This window comes from Epinephelus moara, chromosome 1 (assembly GCF_006386435.1).
Source record: "Epinephelus moara isolate mb chromosome 1, YSFRI_EMoa_1.0, whole genome shotgun sequence".
NCBI lineage: Eukaryota > Metazoa > Chordata > Actinopteri > Perciformes > Serranidae > Epinephelus > Epinephelus moara.
The window spans coordinates 41,973,747-41,991,780 of record NC_065506.1 but is presented as its reverse complement, the minus strand read 5'-3'; the positions used below and the strand labels follow the sequence as shown (position 1 = coordinate 41,991,780).

The 18,034-nt window shown below is 40.3% G+C and overlaps 1 protein-coding gene across 1 annotated transcript in view; it reads left to right on the top strand.

Moving 5' to 3' along the window:
- ddb1 (damage-specific DNA binding protein 1) overlaps positions 1-18,034 on the top strand; it is a 71,993-nt gene that overhangs the window by 19,089 nt on the left and 34,870 nt on the right. Inside the window, exons 10-14 of the mRNA XM_050042309.1 lie at positions 5,217-5,319; positions 6,044-6,119; positions 6,208-6,316; positions 11,705-11,883; positions 16,497-16,660. Coding sequence (XP_049898266.1) covers positions 5,217-5,319; positions 6,044-6,119; positions 6,208-6,316; positions 11,705-11,883; positions 16,497-16,660 — 631 coding nt within the window. The remainder of the gene's footprint in view (positions 1-5,216; positions 5,320-6,043; positions 6,120-6,207; positions 6,317-11,704; positions 11,884-16,496; positions 16,661-18,034) is intronic.

Below are 18,034 nucleotides of genomic sequence, written 5' to 3'. Positions count from 1 at the left end.
AGCGAAGTGGGAAAGCCCAAACACATGTTATATATTGAAAGCAAATCAGTCAGATAGAATAAAAGGTTTCTTGGGGCGTTTGCCAGAGGATGCAGACATGACATGGTGATTACCGAATACTCTCTTAACAGTCACTGGGTGCACTTTATAGCTTTTGGTGAGTCTTCATCTGTGTTTTCCTCTTTATCATCCTCTTTGTCACAGCCTTCAGGGAGCCTGGGCTCACACCGCCAATGCAGCCGGCTTCTTGAGTCGTGTTAACAGTGTTTTTGTCAGCAGAATTAAGCATGCAACGTTCTACAGCACAAACCTGCCACTGGCCAGAATACCAGGGTGAAAGTATTCAGGAGATTCTTGCTGACATCAAAAAAACTGCTTCCTGAGCCTTTTTATAGGCAGTCTGGGTGTTCTTCTTTTGTCTAGTCTATTTTTTTTTGTTGACAGTGCTCCCTGTACACCTGGCATTAACGTGCGGCCGGTATCCCATTTGCATCTAGATATGATTTAGCTGCACTGCAGTTGCACCTGATGTTAAAATGCATCTCTGGTACACAAACTCAAATTGGCTTTTTGGTTCCGTCGCAAAAGAAGGCTGATTGCTGTGCATGTTATTTCCTCTAATAATATTTACACCTTTTAAATCTGACAGTGAAGACCTTGTTTCAGTCACTCCCTGACTGCATGTATCCGAACCATCCATCATCTTTTGCACTTCTGTATACTTAAGGTTGTTTACCTTCAGCAGTTGTTTACCAGTTTGTATTCTGAGTATAATATAATTCAACCCATGCTGCAGCTCCAGGTTTAAAAGGCAAGAACAAGACAATATTTCATCTTTCTACCCAGTAATGAGGGCCCGAGCACCGGTCAGTGTGAGGACCCTATTGAAATTGCTCTTTTTTTAATTATTTCACAAATGTAATTGCATTTTTGAGGAGCTTAAGATGCTCAAAAACTTGACATGTGCATCAGAGCGGATGAAAAATTTGGACAAAATAGCTTGACAGCGCCCCCTAGAAAATTTAAAATAAAGCAGCCCGCCGCAGAATGTTTCACCTAGAGGTTTGAAATTGGAGAGGCACAAGTAACATCCCAAGACTTACAAAAAAGTCTCTTTGAGCTATACCCTAAACCCAACAGGAAGTCAGCCATTTTGAATTAACCTCTCATTTTCGGGGCATTTTTTGCCACTACCAGGCGTTGTACTTTAACAGACTCCTCCCAGAAATTTTTACCGGATTGACTTCAGATTCAGGCAGTAAAATCTAAACACCTTGCCAATGCTAAATGGCGAAGCTTTTGTGGTATCCTATAGCAGCATGGCCTTGGAGAGGCGTCGAATTTCCATGTTTCACCATGAAACAGGAATTAGTTTGCAACTCTACCGTACATGGTGCCACCTACTGGCAAAACAGGCAATCACATGTTTTAAACTTGGATGTACTGCTCCCAGCAAGTTGACCGGATTCACCTCAGATTTGGGCAGAAAAGCCTCAAGACCTTGATTATACTTTTTTTTTTTTTTTTTTTATTGTGAGTTTTTGTTGAACAGCATTACCATGGTGATGCAGCAAATTACCCTGTTTTGACATGACACATGAAGCTGTTGTAACTTGTTTTTACACAGGCCAGTCTGCCCCAAATTTCACGCAAGTGTCCAGGCCTCGAGACATGTACAAGCCCGTAGTGACTCGTACTCATAACGCCAGCGATTGACAACTGGAAGTTCACTTTAGGGTCTGTACACATGGCATATCTTTAACCTTCAAGAGCACGAAAGCAGGTGCATCTGAGGTGGCTTAGTGACCATAACCAGCACCTTATCATAGCCTACTTACCAAAAGTCCTGAGAGCAGAGCGGATCTTCCTCGAGGCATTGCAGTGAAGTGTGTATTTGGCCTAAAATATTGTCCATGGGACAGATGTAAAGCTCTGGGTAGCCCAACACAAAAATCATCTACTTCTCCTACATATATACCACGGACTGATATATGCGGAAGACGGGAAAGAAGGCACAGGAAGTAGAACACAATTTTTAATATGTCATTTTCAGTGCAATGCACTCCATTCAGGAACTGTCTAAGTCATGCTCACAGTGTCCAGCGGTCAAGGGAAGGCACAGCCGTGATAACTGGTGTCCCGCTGGCCCCCCCTTAGGCGAGAAGGTGCGAAGGCCTGTTCATCACTGCTTGCAGCTTTAATTTGAATTCATTTCCTTCTTGTTCCTCTTAAAATATAAATTCTTTTTATGCTAAATGAAACCAGATGACGAATGTCTGGCACATTATTTGACATATTTCTAATATAATAGTTGGAAAAAAACACATTTCTTGATTTGAACATTTGTCCTTCTTTGTATCAAATCAGTGAGGCTTAGAGAGATGAAACGGTGAAGCAGCGAGAGATACAGTACAGAAGGATTTGTTGGCAGGGTTTGACACCAGGCCTCAGGGTACTTGATGTTGTTCCAAAGGCAGTGGTCCACCAGAGCACAGAGCCACTCTCTGGGTACATACCAGCACACAATCAGACAGCCACTGACTGCATTCATCCACACACTCGAGGTCATTTTAGTCTGCTGAGGCCCAGAACTAAATAAAATAATTGTTTTAATTTGCCATTTGCAGTAAATCCACAGCACATTTGACCTGGTTAATTAGTGCGGACACGCTCCAAGACAGTAAAGACAGGATTGGTGCACAAGCTGCGGGGCAAAAATAATAACGGGGCCCCTCTCAGAGAAAGCACGAAAAATGATTGTATTCACAGATGTGCGACCGCAAACCAGATTGGGGTTTATGAAGGATGAAATAAAATGACAAACAAATACACAAACATAATATATTATGTTCAGATTATGAGAATTTAGACAGTCCCGTGAGAGTGTGAGGGCATTTGAGAACACACTCGGAGGGGTTAGGTGGGTTGCCAGGTTCACAGCGGGTATTTCCATTAGCATGAAGCTGTTGGTGGCAGGTGGTAGGAGCGGAGATTATATGGGCTCTGGTATTAATCCTGTTAGTGTACCGTGACTGGATGAATAAGTAACATTCGGATGCTCTCCAGTCTGACTGTACAGGCACCAGAAATATTTACCTTCAGGGTGTTGGAACTCAGCGCTGTTACCATGTTTGAACTGGCAATCTCAGAGAGGCTTTTCTATAAACTGATACAGATTCTCAAATCCTTCATTACTATACCCGTCAGTGCTTTGACACTGACTTCTATTTATTCTATTTAAGAGGAACCATGCACAGTAACACAGATGTCACCATTTGAGCCAACACAGCAGATGATCGCTTGAAGCTAATTCTCACCTGTAGTCCCTCGGCAGCAAAATAACACAGTACAGGGTAAGAACATAAAACAAAGTTATACTAAAAAGAGCACAGAAGACACACAGTGCAAAGCTACACGTAACAGCACATCATAAGTGTATGCTTGTCAAATAAAAGAGAGTCATGAAGACCCGAGGATAGAATGCAAGGTCTGTGAGTTCAGAGCTGAGCAGCTTTTAACAGACTTGTTTAGCTGGTTTTCAAAGTGCTAATAGAGCCGCAGCCTCCACTTCTCTCGTAACATGTACTTTGGATGATATTTACCACCAGAACTTTGACCACTGAGAACTGAGAGATTCCACCTGCGATGTCCGCAACTACTATTACTGCTGCAAATGACAATAACAAAAAGCTGAAGCAGTCATTCAAAAGAAAATTAAATGGCAACTCTTTTGATTTTATCTATTTTTGGTCTGTTAAAGTCATGTGTTTAACAGTCATGTGTTTTACAGCAAGACCAGTCAGCCATCTGGTCATGTCATTGTCTCCAAATCAATATCAACATTTTTATGAACAAATGATACGCCATGTGTTATGTTACTGTCGGCTATAGTGAGTGAAATAACGAACAAGATGTGAGACGGTCAGTGATGTGATACATGTATCAGGAAGTTCAGAGAGCCAGCAAACTTCCTGCAGCTTGTGTGTTATAGTTGGGCCATTCTGTTGTGTTCAGAGGATGAGGCACTGGCAACTGCACTCACTGTTGGAAATAAGTTGTAAACGGAGGCTTTGACTGCATCCCTATTGCTATGGTTATTCAATTTTAGATACAGGCTGATATTATGTGGCCAACGTATTAAATTATAACAATGAACAGACAGCTTCACTGGAACTACTTAGTCAGTGTCCTATATCAGGAATTAATGAACACCCTGCAGTCAGTCAGAATCTAATATTCACCCAGATCATGGTTTAAACCCTTTAATTTGAAGGTAAAACAGAAAACGAGTGCACCTGAAATAATAATTGCAGGCCAAAGATGAACCCACTGGTTAGCTCATCATCACCTCGTTGCACCATTTCCATTGTTTAGAGCTTTTAAATGGAGTTAGCACTGTTTGCGCTTTAAGCCTAGTTCACATTACACGGTTTTCACCCTGATTTTGCGTCGCGGAGACTATCATAATCTTTTGAGTGTTCATACCTGGCGACGTGTGTTTCCGTTAGTGGGAGTCTTGCCAACTGCGTTACGACCTGTGTGTGCACAGTGCACACCACAAGATTTCTCCACAGAGCCCTCGCCGACAGAGCCCCAGATAACACGGTGAAGTCACCAAACTTGGAGACGACACATTGTAAAGACATGGATATTCTTTATTATCCTGGGTCCAAACACAACGCACTCCCTGTGATCCTGTGGACGCCGCCATTGTTGTTGTTGCATGCTGGCCGGCTTGTCAGTGTTGCCAGATCTTGGAAGAGAAACAAGCAACCAGGGCTATGGAAACAAGCCCAAAAGAAGGGACTGCAGTCCGACATAATACCATGCGTTTAAATAACTTATTAGATGGATATATATAGAGGAAGGTGACGTTTAGAGAGCAAACCCAAATAAGCAACTCCACTNTTCACACATGAGGACTCGTCTTGGCAGACTATCTGCCGACTCACCTCCGACCCAAGGTGGCTCTCAAGATCCTCTGCGACATCAAAATCACAGTGAAAATTGTGTAATGTGAACTAGGCAACTAAGTAAGACCCAGGTCGTATAAAACTGGAGTTATATATTAAGACAGCATTATTGTCATTGACAGGTAGAAATAGCTAAGAGAAAACAGTAATTGGATCAGCTACATAACAGCCCTATAAAAAGGACATAAAAATCACACCCTTCATGTCTCAATCCACGTCTTTGTCTCTTTGTGCTGCTTTCAGCTGGTGACATGCTCAGGTGCATTCAAGGAGGGCTCTCTTCGGATCATTCGCAACGGCATTGGGATTCATGAGCATGCCAGCATTGACCTGCCGGGAATCAAAGGTTTGTGTGTTCTGTATGTGTTTGTGTCGCTTCCAACACCTCCCTCTCAAGCCTTGACATTATCTGGACCTTATTCTTTTACTGACTTGACACTAGAGTCACTTCAACCCTCACATCTGTTTGCCTCACCTGGCCAAGACGCCAGCTGCTGTACGTCCAAGCTCCACATGCGAGCGCGAGCAGATGGCGCAGATGTCATAGGTCATGGCTCGGTACTTTCTAAAGAACAGGAAGATTGCCAAGGTTAGTTTTGGAAGCATTTGTTTTCATTTAGCGAACCAATGAGCGCTGCAATGTCTGCGGGAGCAAAGTGTCAAGTTGGGAAATCCCGTCAGGTGTAACAATGGCAGACACCTCTTAATTCCAGAAAATGAGGTTCCTCTCTTAAGACTGTTCTCTGATGCTTAAATGAGACACACAGGTCAGGTGAGGGCTGCTCGCACTTGTTAGGCTTCAGCTGTTTATTGACCATCTCTGCCCTGAAAGCCTCGGCAGCTGCCTGCTGCCCCTGGCCTCTTGATGAGAGACAATTATTCACTAAGCCAATCGATGGCTCTCTGAGAGGTGTCTGTGACCTGTACATCTTCCAACATGTTGGCATTTGACAGCTGGAATAGTTAAAGATCGGCTCAGAAACTGGTTGGATATTGTATTTCTCCTGCTCTGCAGAATGGTGCAGAGAGTGACTTTTCTTTCCAACACCCTCTCTCGAATCCCCTTCAAGGTTTGTGGCCGCTCCGCTCCGAGGCAGGCAGAGAGACAGATGACATGCTGGTGCTGTCTTTCGTGGGTCAAACACGGTGAGTGCTTGCCGTGCAGCATGCCAGATAAGTGTAAAGTCAATTCCGAATGCCTTTATCTCATCTTTAGAGTGTGTTTTCCCCCCAGAGTGTTGATGCTGAGTGGTGAGGAAGTGGAGGAGACTGAACTTCCTGGCTTTGTGGACAACCAGCAGACGTTTTACTGTGGCAACGTGGCGCACCAGCAACTCATTCAAGTGCGTACACACACACACACACACACACACACACACACACACACACACACACACACTCTTCTGTCATAAGTTCATTTGCTGTCAGAATGCTTCACCAGAGCATGCTTTAGTTAGATTAACACTGACACTCATTTGATGTCTAGAAATAGCCGACTTACAGTATTTGTACATCCTTGTTCAGTGCAGGAAAACCATCTAATTTCACAAATTCTAAATTAATTATAGAAATAACTTATTCAACTGCGGCCTTTCTCCATTTAATAAGATATACTCTGCCGGCGCTGAATCATACATGATTGAAAGGGGAGTTGTGAATATGAGCGGCGCAAAAGGACTTCATGTATTTTACACGTGGCTGAGATGAATATTGCACTTCATTTAAATTCAAGTTTTAGCCTGCCTTCTTGAAATGAGGATGAAACCTGCTGGGAATTCTGCCAGCTCTCAGACCCTCAACCATAAATCTTTAGGTTGTTATGACAACACTGTTTGCGTTTTAAGGCAGGAACATTTTCACTAACGCTCTCGCCTCTCACAGTTGCTATACCTACACTGCACATTTCCACATTTGCGTTAGTGTGACACAAAACATTCTTTGTTGCAAAGACAAACTCACTTCAAATGGTAAAAGTTGCTAGTTGCACTTAAACTTGGATTGAGGCCACTAGCTTTAAAGTTTTATTACTTTGGCCTTCAGTGGTCTTATCAGAAAACACATTGTGGTGGACAGTGTTGGACACTTGAAGGCAGCACAGATGGTGCAAATTTTCAGCAACATCTTTCCCCCTTCTTTTTTTTTTAAACAATTATTTCTCCATGCTGTTGTCACATACCAAGTAACCACATAGCAATATAAAGCAAGTGACTCTATGTAACATGAAAGGATTGCACACAGTGTTAAACCCAACACAAATGAATGCCTGACTCTAAGGGGTTGTGAAAAATTGATACAGCCGAGCATTGCGATATTTTGTGTGGCAGTATTGTATCAATACATGGACACAAATTATTGATTTTTTTATGATAGAAATTATTAATATTGCAAATACAAATTAAACCTTTGGCTAGAATATTAAAATCAATTGCAATAAGTACATTTTTGCTGCAGTAAAAAAGATTCAGAAGTCAGATGAACAGACTGAAAACTTTATCCTATTTGATAAAACAAATGTTGACAAAATAATTTTTGGGGGACATGATTTCCAGTTGAAAAAAGGCAGCAAGTCACATTATAACCCAATATGTGTTACTGCAGTACTCAGCACATTGTAAAACGTTTAAAATCACAGTTATATTGTATCATGACTTAGCAATCCCTCTTCGCAACAGTTCAGGATAATTCAGCCAAACTCTGCCAACCAATCTCACTTCTGCACAACATTGCAATTTGATCCGCTCACCGCAACCTTTCCTCAAATTTGACTAAGCAGAGCAGTTTCCCATAAGTTTCCCCTGTCATAGCTTACCTCTGCATAACGTCACCAATCTCACTTCCTTGTTTCTGGCTGTGAGGATGCAGACATTTGTGACATGAACATCTCACATTTACCAACAAAATGTTCTGCTAAAGACTGAGCAAGGCAGTTCCCTGATGTTCTGCAGTAGTGGGTGTAAACTGTTTTACAGAGTGTGTAATGTGGTGGAACGCAAACAGAAGTCATCATTTGACAAATACCATTCTACTGCAAAACACACCTGTCGAATTGCTGAAACAGTCAAGACAAATAGTTACGATGCAGGCTGTTGCATCCAGGTCTGTTGTGCTGAAACAATCAAGGTGAGCTAGGTTAAATATATAAGGTTAATCGTAATGTTAGTGTAGTATACATCACACTCAGAACAGTGCAGTTTTCTTCTCACTAGAACAAGTTACCTTTGATATTTAATGAATTATACAAAAAAACTGTTTTTGTAGTTTTCATTTGCTTCCACAGTTTCATTGTAAAAAACGCCTAAAAACGTTGCAACATGCTCTGCAATTACTTTACAAAAGCTGCCGCGAAATCAGACAATTTAGACGGCCACATTTCCAAAAACCTGCAAAATTCTGAAGGGACTTTAGCCTTGTTTTACCTCATTATTTTGGCCCTGCATCCTGCACAGTGTTTGCTTAAGCTATGCTCTTCTAATAAACCCTTCAATAATAATAATAATAATGGTAAAAAAAAAAACTGTAGGCAGCAGTTTCCAGCAAACAAGCTCTGAAAGTTGACTCTGTATTACCTGCCCAGCACGAATTGCAAAAATCAAAAGAAGTGCCCTGTAAATGATGCTAGACATCTAGAAGGCCCCAGTTATTCTTGTCATGGGGAGTTGGGAGACCAAGCCAGAGCTGAAAGACCTTTGGACAGTTGGCCTTAACATACAGTAGTTTGTTTTGGTGAATTTGTTCTTTGGTCACAATTTGCTTAATGCAGCAACTGCAGCGTTGACAACTCCTGATGGGACATTCTTAGTCCACAGTTTAGTTTAGTTTAGTTTATTGGTTTAGTTGACAGGGACCATGTACAGAACAGGCTCTATACCAGAGTTAGCTGAATAGCTAATTTGCATCTGAGGTCCCTGGGCAGGAAGTTAAAAGGACAATAAAACACATTCTAAACATTACAGACAATATCAAAAACAAAACAACAGCATCAACAACATTACAGAGTAAACATTGTACAAAATACATAATACATTTGGTGTTCTATATACAAAGATCAATGATCGCATGATTGATTCTCTTTTAGCCATGTCTTCAGAGACTTTTTAAAACTGTTAAGACTTGCACAGTCTCTAATATGGAATGGGATTGAGTTCCATTTTCCAGTTGCTTGGAATGAGAATGCTGATTGCCCAAAAGTGGTCTTCCTAAATTTGGTGAAACAATCGCCTCTCATTGAGGCCCTGGATACCCTTACATTGTCCCTGCAGAATGACACACATTGCTTGAGTGGTGGTGGTGCAAGGTCATGAATCAATTTGTACATCAAGCACATGTCAGAAAACCAAAGAAAACTGTCAAAGGTTAACAGGTTATGTTTTTTTATAATGGTACAGTGGTGGTAATTTCTTGTTTTTTTTTATCAAAAACTTTCACAGCCTGTTTGTAAAGAGTATACAAAGGTTTCAGGGTAGTCACACCTGCCTAGGATAGGTGTGAAAGGATCATTGAATGCATAAATAATTTAGCAGCATGTATGGGTAATTGATGTCTAATATGTCTAAAATTAATTAAACTAGTTCTGACATTTTTGGATATCTTTCTAATATGCTTTTTAAAAGTTAGTTTAGAATCAATGGTTATGCCCAGGTATTTAAAGTTGTCAACAGTTTTAATCACCTCTCCTTTGTCAAAGATATCAGGTTGTTGCTGTGCATTTCTCTTGTTGGAGAAATACATGCCAACAGTTTTACTTAGATTGAGAGTCAGACATTTGCTAGTTAGCCAGTCTGAGACTTTGTGTAGCACTGCAGTGAGTTTTGATGCAGCCTGTTCTCTATTTTTTGCATGTGTATAGATGACTGTATCGTCTGCATACATTTGGGTATGGACATCTGGGCAAATCAGAGGCAGGTCATTAATATATAAACTAAATAAAATTGGTCCTAAAATTGATCCCTGTGGGACTCCAATGGTGCTATTAACAAAAGAAGAGCATGCACAGAGGATGAATCCTAATGACTTTGATAATCCCCTGACTTCTCCTCTTGCTCCACTATAATGTTGATATTTCAGTTTTTTTAAGTGAAATGTCTCTTGGGGAATTGCCATGGAATTTTGTACAGACATTCACAATCGCCACTGGGTAAACAGCAATTTCTTTGGTGAGGTCCCGACTTGTTCTCTAGTGGCATCATCAGGTCAAAATCTTCATTCATTCAGTACCCATAACTGCTTATTCTGTTCAGGGTTCTAGTAAGCATGGAGCCTATTCCAGCTGACATCCTGGACAGGTCACCAGACTATCACAGGGCTGACACATAGAGACAGACAACCATTCACACTCACATTCACACCTACGGACAATTTAGAGTCACCAATTAACCTGCATGTCTTTGGACTGTGGGAGGAAGCTGTAGAGCGTCAAGAAAACCTGCACTCATATGGAGAGAACGTGCAAGTCAAAATCTTAATTTGTCCAATTGTTTGGTTACCAGTTACCTGCAAAAATAATGTCTTTCCCATCAGCCTCAGCTCTACCTTGTGTGTAGTGCTGATTTGCATATGTGAACGTGTTATTATGATTAACGAACTGCATGGTAACGTTAGAAACTGTCGACCTACATGGTAAACCCTATACCTGCTGAACAGCATAGCAGCAGTTTCATTGTGAGCATGTTAGCACACTGATGTTTGTATTCAGCTCAAAGCACCACTGTGCCTAAGTGCAGCCTCGCAGAGCTGCAAGTGTGGCTGTGGACTCTTTGTCTCGTCCGACAAAATAAATTCCCGGTTCTTTGGAAACTTGCTGTTTTCCTACAATGTGTTGTGACATAAAACTTAAATTTAAACTGTTTTAGTCTCGTCAAATGTGCTGTGATTTGCACTACACTGCAAAGGTAAACAAACTGCAGAGGCAGAACAATGTGATCCTCATAAGTGCTCTCAAGGACTGTAGGATTCTTGAATCTTGAATACAGGCTGTGTTTTCATATCTCATTACACCGCCATATTTTGTGCGCTCCCTAACAGTGCAACAGCTCCATTTATAGTTTGACTTGTTTGAACCTGCTGCCGTCTGTTACTGAGGCGTCGTCAGCTCTCCTTTTTTTCTTTGTCCTGTCTACCTCCTTCAGTGGCTCTCTCCATGACATTATTCAAATTTCAATATTACATTTGTATTTCTCCTTAACCTGAGGGGCTCTTACCTGACATGTACAAGCCTCTTTGGTACATGCAATACAAGTACTGTCAAAGTAATAGGTCTAGAAAACCAAACATCTTGTTCTAATGTTTCATAAAAGGTTTTTTTGGGATCAAACGAATGCTGGACATTCTACCTTTACTCTGTATCAAGCCATATTTCTTAACAGTTGTGTTGCCATCAAACTGCTGTATTTTCCCTTAATACATTACAATTCTTCAAGGGTTTCTAGTTAGCAAACTGTCATTGTAGCTTTATAAGCTCCTGGATTGCTGCAAGTGTCCTTGTTGTTTTGAAACAATATATCAGGACTCAAGAATCTGGTACAAGCACCATATGTTCTCTTTGCAGTTAATCATAATTTCCTTTCAGTCATTCAAAAACAATCCTGGCACAGAACCACATAGAAACAGTGGGATTTGCTTTGAAATGACTCCACATTTTAGCTCCCAGTCTCTACATCATCCTCCCTGTCACTCCTAGGAAATACTGTGCAAAATAAGATTTTTTAAAAGGGAAAAACTGTGTGTGCCTGCAGATCACGTCGGGATCTGTGCGCCTGGTGCTTCAGGAGAGCAAGGCATTAGTGAGCGAATGGAAAGAGCCACAGGGCAGGAACATCAGCGTGGCTGCCTGCAACCACACTCAGGTGGTGCTCGCCGTGGGACGAGCCCTCTACTACCTGCAGATCCTGGCTGGAGAGCTCAAACAGATCAGGTAGGACATGGATACAGACACAAGGGATCAAATGATAGACCCATTGTCTGTTCACTGATATTTTCAGACGGCACACTGTAAAATCTGACAAGATCATCTTACTTTAAAAGAATCTAGGAAACTGATTGCCTTGAAAAAGGTCATTTAAGTCTGTGAAGTCATTGCAACTTTAAAATGAAAGTTGAAAGTGTTAGCAACTTAGGTAAACCCACAGACTATAAATAATGAGTAGTGTCACCCAATGGTTTGTGGACTCCCATTGTGAAGCCTCGAGTGTGGCATTTTGGATGTCACCATCTTTGTTTTTTGGAGCTAGGAGGAGGAGGAAGGGGTTGACCTGATGGAGAAGCCGAGGACACTCAATACGTTTACATGCACAGATAAATCGAGTTACAGTTAAAGCTCAACCAGGCCATTTAATTGGACTACTGTCCTTGTCCCAGTATACAAGCCCAGGAGGGGCATCGATTAAGTCTGACTGTATTTTAAAAGGCCGGTTTTAGTCTGACTAACACAATGAATCAATTTTTTCTAATGTCTTGTAAATGTACTAGGAGACACCCAGTCACCCAAAGCTGCCCACCCTTAATTATGCTTAACTTTGGGCTTTAATAAAATGTGAGTGGGTGAGTTAAATGAAAATTCACCCCTTGTAGAGTTGTCATGAATGTTGAAAGTAGATATAGACACCAAACCATTTTTTGTACCGGGCTGTAAACATATTTATTTATGCTGTAAAGTTAGATTTTAACGTGGCGGTCTGTGGGGTTTTACCATGTGTCGTAGTGGCCATGAATGCACTTCCACATTGGCTTCATTTTCTGCCTTGGAGTTTGCAGTTTGGGTAAACCAAGTGAGTCTGACTTGATCATGACAAAGAGGATTTTGTGTGTTGTGGAGTTAGGATAGCATATATGCTTAATATGCATAATGAAATTAAGTTGTTAGCACCTTCAATAAACAAAATAAGTCTGACTTAATTGAACAGTTGAATTTTAGTGGCATAGAATATTACAATATTAGTATTTGTGATTAATTGAGCCTTGTTGAAATCTCAAGTAAAGTCAGAGAGAAAGGTTGAGTCTGAATATTTCTAGAGTTAATTTTTAAAGCTCATATTTTTAAGGCTTGAAGGTGGATTTGTTATGAAAGTATAATTTTAGCTCTCTCCACAAAGAATGTAATTTTGTTCAAATTAAAAATAAGTCTGCAAATTAATCATTCTTTGTTTTGCTTACTTCATCTATGGCATTCAGTTTCCTAGATTCCACTGACTAAACACAACTGTTCAATTAAGTCAGACTGACTTTGTTTACTGAAGGTGCTAACGCTTTATTTAATTGTGCATATTAAGCATATATGCTGCGTACTGTAATTAACAAAACAACACTTTAGTTTCTGCATTGTGCCATATATCTGTATTCTGCTGGTTGCAAACTAGTCATTCACACTTACAGATTCTAAAACATGTTACAAAACAAAATCCTCTTTGTCATCATCAACTTAAGTCAGACTAACTTGGTTTACACTTTTAGACAACTGCAACAACTTCACAAAGATAAGTAAGTACAACTACATTTTCAGTGAACTTAACAATTAGATATAAAGTAAACATAACTGAGATAAATAGTTATAATTACTTACCTCTTCAAGGCAATCAGTTTTCTAGATTTCTCCTGTTTTTTAAGTAACATCAACTTGTCAGATTTTACAGTGTACTTACTGATGAACTGGGGATTTACCTGCCGATAATCTCCTCTACTACATACGCAGCTGATCATGGTCATGCTATAAGCATTTTGAATCATGCCCAGAGCTTCTTGTTTGTGATAAATACACCACATTGTATATAAACCTATATTAACCCGGTACGACATTACAAAAAGAGATCAAACATGTGCTTTAAAGGAACCATTTAAACACACTTTTTCACCTTCTTGGCAAAAGTTAGATAAGAAGATTGAGGCCAGCAGCCGGTCACCGTATACACCCTACATATTTACCTTACATTCATGAGAGGGCTATCAATCTTCTTATCTAACTCCTGGCAGGAAATTGAATAAGCCTATTCCCCAAAATGTCAAACAATTCACATAAACCCTGCCACGTCTGTCTGTGGGTTTGATGGTGAGGCGCCTCCAAACTGGGTCAGCTTGCAAGTTCAGAAAAGCTTAAGAGTGATAAAAAAAAAAAGACACCCTTCAGTTATCCCGTGGCGGTGATCTTAAAAGAGATGCCCTTTAGCTCGTCACATAGCCAAGTCACTTAATTTTTCAGGTAATAAAGTCGACTGCAGAGACTCTTCATCAATCCAACTTACTTTTGTTAACAAATTAGTCTGAGTCATCTGAGTAATAGAATTGCAGGTTAATTGAATAGTTAATATGATACAACAGCAGGGAAGAATCTTACATATATATATACTGGATACACAATACCCAACGCAGCTGTTGTATGAAAGTTTAATTAATCAAACAGTGATTTATATTCCCAAGAGTTCAAGAACTTTTTCTCTGACTCACAGTTGTGTTATTATTATTATCCTGCACTATCTTACCTTCACTTTTATTTCCTCTCTCCTGATCTGTGGGAAAGTTTGAGATGAGGGATTTGCATCTCATTTTTAAGCAAATGCTGCAGCAGAACTGTAGAGTCTTACATTTTATTATATTTCTTTCACACTGCTGCTGTGGTTTACCCTCGTGGCTGTCTTCGTGCCACTATTGCAATATAACTGCTTTGAGCCACTTTTTTTTTACAGTAGTTGTTTTAAAAAAGTGAAGGATACACAAAAATGTAATTTTTTTTTTTTGCAGAGACAGACACACAGCTTGTAAAAGTGGCCACCAAGCCCGCTTGAAGCACAAAGTGTTTGTTTGCGGCCTTGAGAGTTTTCGTAACTGATGAAACAAAGAAAGAGACAGAGTGAAGTGTCTCACCAGGGCTGTGAAATAATGTTTGGCTTACATCAATATGCTGCTGGTTTGCTTTGTGAGTCCTGAAATTCTGCAAATACTAGATAGTCATAGCTGGATAAAAGATGTTTACATGGAGGAAATGCTCCTCTGCAATGCAATTAAAAAGTAAGAACTCAACACACTCCACAGTGATTATCCCTATATTATATTTGCATGATTGAGGAGCCAAGTTTTACTACAACACAGAATTTTGGGCCTTTTTTAAATTAATTTTATGCTCATTTGCATTATAGCTTTATCTCCTCATGCATAAATTATTAAATTGCGAAATAATATTTTTTCATGTTAATTTTTGTTTTTACTTTTAAACAAGTAAAAAATTATGCTCATAAATATATACAAAATATGTTTTATAGATTTAAAAATGAACACTGACAGCTTAATAACATACTGTAGTTCACCAATTTATGAAAATTGTTATTGATTTTCTAAGGAGGTCGGAGAGAATACCTCTTAAAGTGGATTGATGACTATTGTTTAAATACCTGATATATCAAAATAGTTCATCACATTAATGTCAAAAAAATCCAGTAATACTATAAATGATTCTTGGTCTATGATTTGCAGCATTGCTCACAATGGACTTATACAACAAGAGATATTAAAGGATAGCATCCAACTCGAAGAAAATGCATATTAAGTGGTTATTAGACATTTATATTCAGTATAATGAGTATCCTTTTTGATATTGTAAAGGTGTGTCCTTTGGGGTCTCCCAAACAAGCACTCACAAATTAGATTTTAAATATCGAGGCATTGGGTGCACTGGAGTAGAGTCATTATGAATTATCACTCGACAAAATGTTTTTGCTGCTTTTGTACTTCTTGTCACATCATCACCTTGATGAGTTAAGACAGATAGCCAGAATATTAAAGGAGCTGTATCAGACATTCAGAGCGTACCTATGATTCATGGCTGAGCCAGCAGCTAGCAGCTAACGAAGCTAACAGTATGAACAGTGCTGACAGTGGGGAGTCTGGAGGGTGGACATTACGCTTCCACGATGATCCCCATCCCCGCACTTTGAGTTAGGACGTCATGATCAATGGTTAACATATGACTGCAGTACAGAGTAGAGCCTTTCAGCTCGCCAGTGGGATTCACAGACAGGGACTCACATGTACCAACAACATGGACGCACAGGTCAGATTATAACACACGCAGAGGTAGTGTGACTTCATTCTCAGCTCAGGACGCTGTAGCTTTGATGCTATATCATTACTGTGAGTGTCGTATACAGAACCTTGAAAGAGATCTGATCACTATTTCACAGAATTGTTCATAAAACTCGATCTTCCTGCTGACAACAGAGTCTAAACAAGGAAGAGCAAAAACCTGATGTTCCTGTGTAATGAGCAAAAATCCACTCGTGGCCAGCTGACCTTTGAGACAAAAATCTTGTTGCCTGGCCACACATTGCTTGACATCCCACCACAGCTTTATAGGAAATTATTGTCGTGTGGCAGCTTTAGTGTGATCTCACAGCTCAGCTCACCAGATGACCATTTGCATTTCACATGAGAAACACATTTTTATCTTAAACTTATACTCTTGTCAAACTTTGTCGTCCACATTCACACAATGTGCGGGGCAGCTTGCTTCTGTTTTTCACACGTTCTCTACACCCTCCTCAGTACAACGGAGATGGAGCACGAGGTGGCCTGCCTGGACATCACGCCTCTGGGGGAGGGTGGCGGTGAGTCACCGCTCTGCGCCGTAGGACTCTGGACCGACATCTCAGCCCGCGTGCTCAAACTGCCCTGCTTCACAGCCCTGCACAAGGAAATGCTGGGCGGAGGTGAGAGAAAAGAGATAGGGTGCAGCTGATGGGAGAAAAGGAAAGCTGTTACTGTATGTGGAGAGAGACAGGTAGATGCTGATAAGCTCAAGTCAAGTGAGGCTTTTTTCCCCTCTGTAGCTCAGTAGCACATACAATGTCTCAATGGGTTTCACAGATACACAAAAGCAATGATTGCTAACTGAACTCATGCTCTATCAGAGAGCAAGAGAAAAATCTTCACATAGAAAGGGGAAAATGAAAAGAAAAAATGGGGGAGCGTGAAATGTTTTTTGTTGTTCAGTGCTTATTATGTCTTCACAAGCCACAGACTGAATACAGGCCAGGTGAGTGTTTTGTTACCTTATTTGGGCGTACTGTTGAATCCACACTCAACCTTGACGAACTATATGTTTGAGAAGCACAAAGCATCACAGCTCAATCTGTGTGAGTAATTTGAGTCTCAGTATTGCTGCACCCACAGCTGCTTATTTGGTAATAATGATAAACCAACAGTAAAATTTTCAAACAAAACCAAAAGGCCAGAAACAAAATTACATTTTTACCATGTTTTTGCCTCAATAAATTGCCGTGGCCGGAGGCATTATGTTTTCAGGATGTTAGTATGTACGTCACATTCTTGTGAACGCGAAATCTCCAGAACCCCTTGAGGGAATTTAGAACAAACGTGCACTTTGACTGAACAATGAACTGATTAGATTTTGGTGATCATTTTGGTCCAAGGTCAAGGTCACTGTGACCTTGTCTGTGTCATTGTCGTGACCACAATACCTGAAGAAAGCCTTGAGTGAATTTTTCCAATTTTGGCACCAATGTTTACTTGGAACGTCACGATGAATTGATTATAATTTGGTGGTCAAAGGTCAAGGTCACTGTGACCTTGTCCATCACAATCTCGAGAACGCAGTATCTCAAGAACACCTTTGGGGAATTTGTTCAAATGTGCCGCAAACAGCCACTTTTAGTCAAAGTTTAATTGAACTGTCAAAGGTCAAGGTCACCGTGACCTCAGAAAACATGGTTTTGGGCGTAACTCAGGAATTCATATGCCAATATGACAACTGAGTTCACATAAATGCCTAATAGGATAAAATGATGAAGTGATGGCATTTTATATCCATAAGCCCAAAGGTCAACCTGACTGTGACATCATAATGTTCAGCAAAAATACATTTCTTGCCATTATTCATCATCATATCTCAGGAGCAGAAGGGGAGACATTGGTCCGGCACTGATAATTGAAAAATATGAAGATCATGACTTTAGATAAAACAAGATTTAAAGGGCCAGTGTGTAATATTTGGCATGGTTTATTGTCAATCTGAATCTGAATCTGAATATTCTACCCATTAATATGTTTATACAAGTGTATAA